The sequence below is a fragment of the Morone saxatilis genome, unplaced genomic scaffold (assembly GCF_004916995.1).
Source record: "Morone saxatilis isolate NCDOM2014 unplaced genomic scaffold, NCSU_SB_2.0 Contig15, whole genome shotgun sequence".
In the NCBI taxonomy this organism is placed as follows: domain Eukaryota; kingdom Metazoa; phylum Chordata; class Actinopteri; family Moronidae; genus Morone; species Morone saxatilis.
The window spans coordinates 2,267,204-2,277,899 of NW_023339707.1; the positions used below are offsets into that span (position 1 = coordinate 2,267,204).

Here is a 10,696-nt window from a genome sequence, read left to right on the forward strand (position 1 = left end):
TCAGATCTGTTTTTTTCATGACAGTTTTCTTCAGTATCATTAAACCAGTGACAGCTGTCTGTACACCCATGGGTGCACTGCAAACAGGAACTACTAATAGCTGATTCATCATACTTTTAATCGTTCCAATCTGCCAAAATGTAAGATTCAATGAAAAGGGAAAAAATACATGTAAAAAATTCTTACTAAAATTAAACTTCCTGTTTACATCCCCAAATGCATCATGGGAACTATATTTCCAAAACTTAGATCGTGATTAAGTAATGCAGAGAATAATAAAGAGTTACTTGGTGGTTTAGGTTTTAGATGAGTCTGACCCAAAATAAACACAGAAAGTAGAAGCCAGAAACAGTCTGCATAGGATGGTGACACCACACAAGTTTCACTGAGGTATTACTTCCAGCACTATGTTATTGGATTGAATACGCTGCGCATTGGTTTCTGTTTTTCTGGTAACTCGGTGGATAAGCAACGGTTTCACATCTGGATTGTGACAGATACATTTGTACACCACAGGAAGACCAGTAACATGTGTTGTTAATACAGTCAGTACACAAAGCACTCTGTCAGTGTGGCAACAATCTCAAGAACAGTCTCAACACAGCTGAATCATAGCAGTCATTCCAATTAACAGTTTACTGTTGTGTTTTTACTAAAACTTTGCTCAGCTTAGTATTAGCTCCCAATTTCACAGATTCCTTTCAAGTCAAAGGAACGGGTTTTTCAGATGGAAAATATCTCTACATACCCTAAACCCTTTGTAAGGCAAAACACGCCTAATGATCATCAAACTGCACATAGGCCAACTTTTTATGCATGTGTACCAGCAGGCCAAAAACACACAGACACAAGGCTGCCAACCCGAGAACTCCTTGCTGGTGGGCTTTTATTTTAGACAAAAAGGGAGGAATGCAGCAGAGAACACATGCAGGCTGGCAGTGTGTGAAGGACACCGGGCTGTTAGTGTGGCTGTGAATAATGGACTCTGTACTAAGCAGTCGAGTCAACAGTAGTGTCAGAGCCAATGTCTGTGGGCAAACTTTTCTGTTGTAAACACTGTAGATAAATAATTCTATCAGTAGAATAACATATTCCATCCAAAGAGAGGATACATATAACCATATTCAACTGTCATTTGAATCCTCCCGCCAGTTTCCCACTATGGGATATAGAAAATATTACTTATTTATAATATTAACTTCATTGAAAGAATTCCACACACACCACATGTAGGCCTGTCACAGTAATTATGTTATCAACTTAGCGTACAATATATACAATGTGGAATCATCTCCTATCACAATATCAACTTATTGTTTAAGTATGTTACCAACATTTTAGCCAAAATGATGCCAAAATAAACTGCAGGGTTTTCCCTACCATTATTATATTGCCTTTTAAGTAGTGAATGACTCTATAGTCCACCCCTGTGGAAATTTAAGTGCAGTTTTTGTCAACAGAGTGCAAGAGTCCATTTATATATTGTTTTTGTTGTGTGGTTTTATATATGTTTTATTGTCAAGGATAATAATAATGTTTATAGCAATTATTTGTGGGTTAGTATATTGTCTAACAAAAGTAGTTATTGTGACAGGCCTACACACATACAAACTGTTCCGTGTTAACACAACCCACAAAATATAACAATACTGAATCCATAAATATTAAAGCACTTCCAGTGAACACTCAGTAATGTAGTGTCATGATAGTGGGTCCACATATTGTTTGAGTTTTCTGAAAAAGGCTTGTCAACTGATTACATACAATATGGTGATGATTTGGCAGTCATGGTTTTTAGACCATTCAAGTCCCGGCCAGTCGGTGATAAAAAACAATACAGTTTACACAGGTTTACAGTCTTTATTCATTCTAATTGTTTGTCTTATAATGTGGCTTCCCATCATTCTCATTCTAAATGTTTTTTTAAATTTTGTCACTCGAGTTGGGACAACACACATCTGAGCAGGAGAATATGTTTAAAGGAATAATTACATTTTAGGAATTGTTTAGTTTGTGCTAAGCTAGGTTAACCAAATCCTGACGTTAGCTCTAAACTTAACACACATGCATGAGAGTGAGATCCATCTCAAAAATATATTCCAGAAGATGATCAACTATTGCTTAAAAAAAACGATGAGCAAGTGCTAAAATATTGTTTGTGTCCCTTTTTATTGAGGGTATTCCTTATAATGATTTAGTCCCAGCTTATCTGAATTTCACCCAGCTCCGTCTCTGTCCACCATCCTATCATATACCATATTCAACAACCTTTCCACTCTCCACAGCAGGGAGTGTAAAGTCATAGGCCTGTAGATCGAAAAGCATTGCACTAGTGGGACAATGTAATGAGGTCTGTAAAGCTTTCCATCTGGATCACAGTGTAAAGCAGTGTATTTCTACGTCTCTGTGTAGGAGGCAAAGACCCTGAAACTACAGAGGCGCTGGGCCCGGTGGTGGGAGACGACACATCCAGGCAACACCGCTACTTCAGCGGTCAGTACTTCTTCGAGTACCTGGTGGTGGTCAGCCTCAAGAAGGCCAAGGGCAGCAGCAGCTACGAGCCTCAGATCACCTACCAGTTCCCCAAGGTGAGTTTAATGGTAGAATGTTTAATCAGTAGGTCATTCTAACAGGGAACACCTGAGTGACACAGATTACACTTGGAAAAGGCATCGTTATCTGCTCAGTTCAGTATGGCAATGCTGGTTTAAATGACAACAAACAACATTATTAATAAAAAGCCTATTGTTTCTGTTTTAGAGGGATGGGATGGCAAAATTTCAGAAGGAGGAAGAGGAGAAGACGCTGAAGGCCATCACTCTCTTTTGTTTCCCAGAGGGGATCAACTGGGCTCCTTTGACCGAATACCACAGGTGCAGCTCCTCCTCTGTCAACAGTTTTCACTTTGATAACCTTTATTCCTGTATCCATGGTTCAGTTCATTGTACACCAGTGTCCCTTGTTCTGAGTTGTCTTTCTCTGTTTACAGTGAGACCTTCTCTTTTGTTCTGACTGAGATTGATGGCAGCAGAAGAAATGGATACTGCAGGAGGTTACTGGTCAGTGTGTAGACTGAAGGCGTCTTCACTGTCTCATCATTTAGAAGTCATGTCCTAATGTTCATTAAATATCTTCTGCTTTCACTCTCCAATCTGCAGCCTGGAGGGAAAGGAGCTCGACCACCCGAGGCTTACTGTATCATCAGCTCGCTGGCTTGTTTCGGCCTCTTCTCCAAGGTGAGTTCAACTGTGACTAAACTCAGCTGTTCCTCTCTCTGTCTAGCCTTCAGCTCTAAGAAATGCCATAAACAGTCGTTCAGGTCCTGTCTGCTGTTCCTTTATTTATCACCTGGTTTAATTATTCTGAACAGTGTGTTTCCAAATCTGGATTTCTGCCGTTGATTACCCATATCTATGATATCATATAATATTTTCTGAAAAAAATGATAATAATTTCCCCCTGGGATTATTAGTATAAGTATTTCTGATTCTGATTCTGATGTGACAGGTTCAATACTTGGCCAGTAAGGTTTCCGATAACTGCGACTTGCTCATCATTTGGCAGACTTTTTAAATTGTGACTTCTGACAGAACAATATGTGTATCAAGGGTGTATCACCTGTTGATTAGTAACTAGGAGACACACCCGAGTCCGGTGGTTTTCTGTTTGTTTAGTGATGCATGTCGCTCACTCTACATTAAGAGCAGTGGGAGGCAAACGTTGCAGGGAATAAATGAGGGGCTGTACAGTAGCAACCAGAGGACAGGACTTCATTGTCCTTAGGGATTTTCCAGGGATTTGGGGTTGTTTTAGTAACCTGTTCAAAGTTTCCATTGAACAATTTAAAAACTAACATACGGTGAATGATATTGTATAGGCTGATTCTAATATTTTTAGATTCAGTATACTTAAATTAGACCACATAAAGGCCAATGAATATAATTTTATTTCTGTCAGTGTGGATTAGGATTTGAACCAGCTCTTAAACCTTTACATTGAGAAATAACATTTAAAGATTTACAGACAAATCCAGACAGGTGACAAATATAAGGAAAAAGCTACATAAAGTGTTTTAGTTGGGCCACCATGTGCTGCCAAAACAGCTTCTGTGTGCCTTGGCATTGATTCTACGATTCTCTGGAACTTGACTGTAGGAAAGAACACCACTCTTCCAAAACATATTCTCTCATTTGGTCTTTTGATCAAGGAATCAAAGAAATGTATTAATTACTATATAACACAAGGTTGTAAAACAAAACAAAAGTTTGCTGTTCGTTCATGCTACAACAAACACAAACAGAGAGTTTGAAGGATGTAGCCTACCGACCGCAGCATCTGAATGTGCAGCCGTTCCCAAAGTCTCCTGATCCAGTCGATTTGAACAATTTTGCTCCAAACCCAATCAGGTATCATCTGATGATGGGGTTTCAGAGCAGTGAAGTGAAAAACATATTAAAACAAAAATGTCACAAGTTTGAAAGCACTACCGGCTGCTGAATATACATGTGCAGTTGTTGCCATGGTAATATCATGATACTGGTAATTGCCATGATGATGATGGTGGGGCCAAAGTCACTCAGAACGACTTTGTATTGATGTGGAGTGACCCCCCCCCCCCCCGTAAGGGGACAAACCATACCAGCAAAATGCCGCCCTACAGCATCAGCAGGGGCCACCGGATCCCCTCACTGTACAGGGGTCGCAGCAGCTCAGGCAATGTACTGTCCTCCTTGGTGTATGCCACATGCGCCCTCACCCACTAGTGGAGAATATGGTGAAGGACGACTCACCCAATCACCTTTCACATCTCTGTAGACCACTGCAGATTTATCATTCATTCATCTTTATAATGGGGGGGGTTTATGCACTGCAGCCCTGCTCTAGTATCCATCTGACAAAATCAGAATCAACTGGGCCTGCTCTGCATTTTATACATTCCACAGAGTATGATGGGATGTTAATTGCACCATGTGGTGGACCTGTGTGGAAGTCTCTGCATTCATTGTTTCTCCACTCATTTATTGAGGTTTTTCCTTTTAATGTGTCCCCTATCTGTAATTAAACAGTTCTTTCTTACTCAAGTGGGTGGCAGGGTACACAACACAACTTTAACAACAATGACAGTGGTGAATGATATCGTTAGGGTCTCTTTCAGAGTGATTAAAGATATAACATAATTTTAGGCTGAAAATGACATGAAAGGTCAAAAAGTCCTAAATGATATCCTCTTTCTTTAGCACAGTATGAATAAAATGTGTTGTTAAAGACGACAACTGGTACAGAGTGATTCTCTGAACTCCTCTGGTCTTTGAAGAACTTTGTGAACCCATGTTTATTGTTCATCAATGTGGATGATGTGTTATTGTTCTTGGTGTGAAAGAGTTCAGCAGGTTGGGTAGTATGACACGACTCTGTTGCTGTAGTGATGAGCCTAGTGGTGTGGAAATGAATAAGCTGGATTTTTGTAGTACCAGTAATCCCATCCACTCAATGTTTTTTTTTCTCCATTGAACATTTGAATACTGACGTTTATTTAGACAAAATGTATTTAAAGTAAAAATTAAAAAAAAAATCACATCACTTCACTGCTTGAGATACTCCACTGACTATCTGTATGTTTCAGAATACATTTTAATACATTTTAGAGTACTTATTGGTACTGTATTATGTGTGTTTTCCTGTGTGTGTGTTGTGTGTGTGTGTGTGTGTGTGCAGATATTTGACGAGGTGGAGAAGCGGCGGCAGATCTCCATGGCCATGATCTACCCATTCATGCAGAAGCTGAGGGAGGCTTCATTCCCAGCTCCAGGACACACTGTGGAGATTAAGAGCTTCATTCCTGAGTCGGGCACTGAGGTCAGACTAAGCCCTACCCCCTTCTGCTCATAAGAGTCCACTTAAAGTTTGATGATATACAGCACATATTAAAGTTATTGCTTTTTTTCTTCTTTTAATGTTGCATAAACAAAGACTATGCTGATCCACAGGGTATGTTTTCTTTTGTCTTGGTGGCAGCTGTTTGAGTTTAAAGATTCAGAATAGCTATGGTTGACTCAAGCACAGTTAATTGACACACTAATGTTTTTAGTAGATGGTGAACGTATCCTGTTAAAAGTAAAGAACAAGTAGGTGAGTGTCGTTAACTCCTGTGAGAGACGATAAAAACTCCATTAAGACAGAACAAAGGAGTACACAAGGAAACAATGCCAGGTGGAACTTTTGAGGTTTCACTTTCTTTTCTGGTTCTGCTCATTAAATCAGTGCACCTCTGAAGAGAGAGGAAACTCAGCTGTGGAAAGCTGCTTTATTAAGTGAATGAGGATAACAATGAATCATTAACAAAGAGTAAGACCACGAGCCAACAGCAATGTTCCTCTTCCCAAGTCACACTCACAGCATTTTGTAAAGAAGAAAGAAATGAAAGTGAATTGTTCCTGTTCTGGGACTGTGAACTATGAACATAACTGTGTGTGAACTTATTCTACAACTTTTGTTAAACCTGCAGAAAAGAATACAACCCAGATTCAATACAGCTGGTTTTCCTTTAAATTTTGGCAGGAAAACAATACTGAACTCTAGATGGAACATGTGTATGTCAGAAATTTCAAAACACAAAATGATAAGTGTGGTTGGAATCTCCCTCTATATAACGATAGAGGGAGATTCCAACCACACATATCATTTAGTAGAAGATTTCCCAAATTCTTCCTGTAAAGACTGGGACTTCCAGGAAGTATGACTACATTCAGTGAACCAAGAGGAAAACATTGCATAAGTCATTACTGTAGACGGGACAGCCTTATTTTTAGGCTCCGAAGGACTGGGGAGATAAGAAGGTTCCTAGTTCTTGACATGAGTGCAGCTGTGTCATTACTCACACAACGGTGTTTCCAACTCTCTGCAGACTACTACATGAGCTCAGTAAATGAGCCTGTAGTATATTAAAGTGAAACTACTTTGGTGGGTATTCTTGTATTTTAGGGTTGATGCTGACATTATCTGGTGATATCTGTATAGCGAGGCAGAAAATATGAAGACTGCAAGAATACTGATTTTAATTTAATGAGGAAAACTAAAAAGAATCCTGTGCTCCATTCATTTATTTTATCGTCTATATAACAATAATAAATCAGAGTGGGTAATATTATTTGGTATAAATTAACAATGTTAACATATTGTGTAAGGGTACTCAAAAATTAAACTATCTATAACTATAAAATAAACTAAAATCTAATCTCAGTAAAACCACAATATTTCATTTAAATTTATTAGTAAAATATTATTGTTTCTCAAAATTGCTTTTTTCTATGTGTCCAGGGTTTTTCTTGCAGAGAAATGTTTGATGCCCTCCAAAGAGGTTTTAGTCAGCGCCAAAATGATAAATAAAAAAAATAGCAATTCTAATCCTCACTGTATTGCATTTATTCAGCAATTTATCAATTAACTGTTAAACGAGCAGGATATGAAATAAAATGTGTGTCCAGCAGTTCCCCTCTCATCCACAGCTGCTGTATTTCACACATGCGCCCGGCGCTGGACAAGCCAGCTAAGCTTGTTGCAATAATGCTAACGCTCCACTGTGAAGCTTGCACTATTAGGAAAGAGAACTTCCTGTGATTTCTCATCAAATAAAAGCTGTTTCATTGCACCCCTCGCCCAGTATTTCCAGTACTTGAGAATCTGTCCGACACGGAAAAATAAAAAGTCCCTGGTTATGTGACGTTCACAGCATCTGCTACTTTTCACAACAGAGTTGGTCCAGACGGTGGAAAGCTAACATTAGCTAGCTAGTTAGCAGCTAGGAGTCATTTTGATTTTTTTCCTCCACAGCAAACCATATTTTTCAAACCAAGCCCAAAAAACAAGCAACTTTAAAAAAGAAGAAAAAGCTCAAAGTGACGTATTATTATAAGCCAACTTTAAGACACAACATACAGTGTAACCCTGTGACTGTATAAAGTCAGATCCTCCAGGAGGGTGTGTTTGTGTGGAGTTGTGTCTGAACTTGTCCTACATTACCCAACCTCAGCAGAAACCTAACACTTCTCCCATCAGGTCACATACCATGTTTCAACAGCTCACTGTCATCTCAAGTATTCCCTGATGCTGGCCATTGTTTGTGCTAGTTACCATGACCTGCCCTCAGGGAGAAGGCAGGACAAAGATATGCTTCTCTGGCTATGTAAAGACTCTTGTCTTTGTCTTTAGAAGGCACTGTTCTAAATATGTCCAATAATGTAAAAGTAAAAAGAAATAAATCAGAATAGAGTAGAATAATGCTTTTAGAGCCTTCAGAGTCAGACAGCAGTGAGGTAAGAGTCGAAGGTCAGTGTGTAGAGAACAACAAACTATTGACATATTTGTGAACGTGGTGACTGTCATCTAGATAATCCGTCTGACCCGGCCGTTGGATTCCTGGCTGGAACACGTGAACTTCGGCAAGCTCTTCGACTGCCTGACAGACGAGGAGGTGTTACTGGTGTTTGCTGCCGCTGTCCTGGAGAGACGGATCATTTTCATCGCTGATGAACTGGGGTATTGAAACTCTCCTTTACACAATACATACAAAAAGCATACAACAATGAATAAAGACAGTGATCAATACAAGAAAATATGCAGGTCAACATCAGCGCCATTGTTGTTATTGACACCAAAACCATCAAAAACTTTTCATCTCTTATAATTGAGATGCCACAGCTCTCTGGTTCTGACCAGATACAAGTTGCAAAGATCCTTAAAATGTAAACCAGTGACTTTATCGCACACAATTTTACCCAGCAAGTTTTTGTGTTTTACACTGAAATTACCAAACCAACAGATCATAGCAAATGTTTAAACTGACTCAATGAAAGACGTATAGAAGACTTTGAATAGAGGCTGGTCAACATCAAAACTTCTTACCTTCCTTAAGAAAAACAATCTTGATTTCCCTTTTTATGAATAAGGTGAGTGTTGGAATCAGCAGTAAGCAGCAGTCGATCGAAGCTCGAGTATAATTGATGTGTGTACAGATACATTGTAGCAGTACTTTATGTTGCACACCCTATTATCTTTATTTTCCACCTGTATTTCCACAATAGTAAATATTATCTGAGGGAAAAATTAGCATTCCTTTTCCTGTTTTACAGACTTTGGAGGTAAATAAACAAGAAAAACAGGTTTTGCTTCCTGTCAGAGAATGTAAATAGAGGTCAGTAACTGCATTTGTCCAATAGCAGTAACTCACATTTTTCCTGGAATTTCGCCACAGACACACAGTTCAAACTGTAAATATATAAGCAGAGACTTTAATCAGTGACCATTCTGCAGGCTGGATGTGGCCAGTTGACGATTATATATTAATTTGATTGGGTCTCCAGCAGCCTGACTGAGCCTTCGGGCAACGTACAGTGGCCTTTAATCACAGATGGCTTTGAAATATGAATTTGTTCATCAATTTCAAGATTTTATCCTCAGTCTGACATTCCTGAAAGTGCCTATATGTTTAAAATTCTAACTTGGCTGTTCTAGTTCTTTACCTCAACTGCAGGAAGAACCAGGCTTCTATTAGAGACAACTTTATTCTCAATTTTCCCTGTTTTCCGTTTAATGTTTGAAATTCAGTGAAACTCAACTATTTGTGCATACGTTTCACAAAAGCCTTCCAGCTAATAAAAGGGCATAATCCCTCCCTTTCAATGTGAAAACTCTCCAGCAAGTGTTCAGTAACATAGCTAAACATATAATGACTTCTGATGTCAGCTCTCCTGTCTCTCTACAGCACATTATCCCAAGTCATTCATGCAGTAGCAGCCCTCCTTTACCCCTTCACCTGGCAGCACACCTTCATCTCCATTGTTCCAGAGATCCTGATCGATGTAGTGATGGCACCTACCCCCTACCTGCTGGGAGTCCAGAAACGCCTTCTGGACCAGGTCACGGACCCGTGTGACGTGAGTTATCATTAAGAACATAAAAACACTTTTCTTAGATATTTTGGGGCTTTTTATGCCTTTCTTTAATTGGACAGGTAAAGATAGAAAGGACAAACATGTGTAACGTTGGACTGACCTCCTCACCTCACGCCTTTTTTTTAATTTTATTTTTTATTATATAACAGCTGCTGCTGGTCGACTTGTCTGAGGAAAAGAAGGAGACCTTTATTTTTTCAGTAAGTGTTGGATCAACAAAATAAACAAAACCTGTTGATTATCTTTTGGTTATCAATTCATATGAAACAGCCATTTGGTGTTAATGCAGACTGTGAACTCTTCCTTATCTAGATTGGTGATGAAGGGTCTATTCTGCCCCCGAAGCTCCAAACTGAAATACTAGAGGAACTAAGTAAAAGGCAGCAAGCATCAAGTGAGTAAACTTCAACCAAAGTTAAACACAGGAATATAGTTCTATCATCACAAATGTTTCCCGTCCTTTCTTTCAGCGGCAGAGGAGCTGAACCGGGTGGTGTCAGAAGCCTTCCTGCACTTCTTTGTGAAAACAGTCGGCCATTACGCCTCGTATGTGAAACGCGGTCGTACTGGAGATCAGGGCGTGTTTGAAAAGAGAAGTTTCTACAAGGCCATTGACTCCAAGACCACTCGACACTTTGTCAAGAAGTTCATCGAGACGCAAATGTTTGACCTGTTTATCCAGGAGGTGGAGCAGCAGCAGACTGGACCACAGCAGGGTGAGGACTGGGAACACACACACACACACA

At 39.5% G+C, this 10,696-nt stretch overlaps 1 protein-coding gene across 2 annotated transcripts in view; it reads left to right on the forward strand.

Annotated features, from left to right (window-relative positions):
• dennd2da (DENN/MADD domain containing 2Da) overlaps positions 1-10,666 on the forward strand; it is a gene marked incomplete at its 3' end in the record, with an annotated part of 26,075 nt that extends 15,409 nt beyond the window's left edge. For both annotated transcript variants that reach the window (XM_035655875.1, XM_035655876.1), the window contains 10 exon segments: positions 2,413-2,588; positions 2,761-2,873; positions 2,990-3,059; positions 3,159-3,236; positions 5,716-5,856; positions 8,387-8,535; positions 9,761-9,932; positions 10,100-10,150; positions 10,263-10,344; positions 10,421-10,666. In XM_035655875.1, coding sequence (XP_035511768.1) covers positions 2,413-2,588; positions 2,761-2,873; positions 2,990-3,059; positions 3,159-3,236; positions 5,716-5,856; positions 8,387-8,535; positions 9,761-9,932; positions 10,100-10,150; positions 10,263-10,344; positions 10,421-10,666 — 1,278 coding nt within the window.
• Between the last annotated feature and the right edge of the window lie 30 nt (positions 10,667-10,696).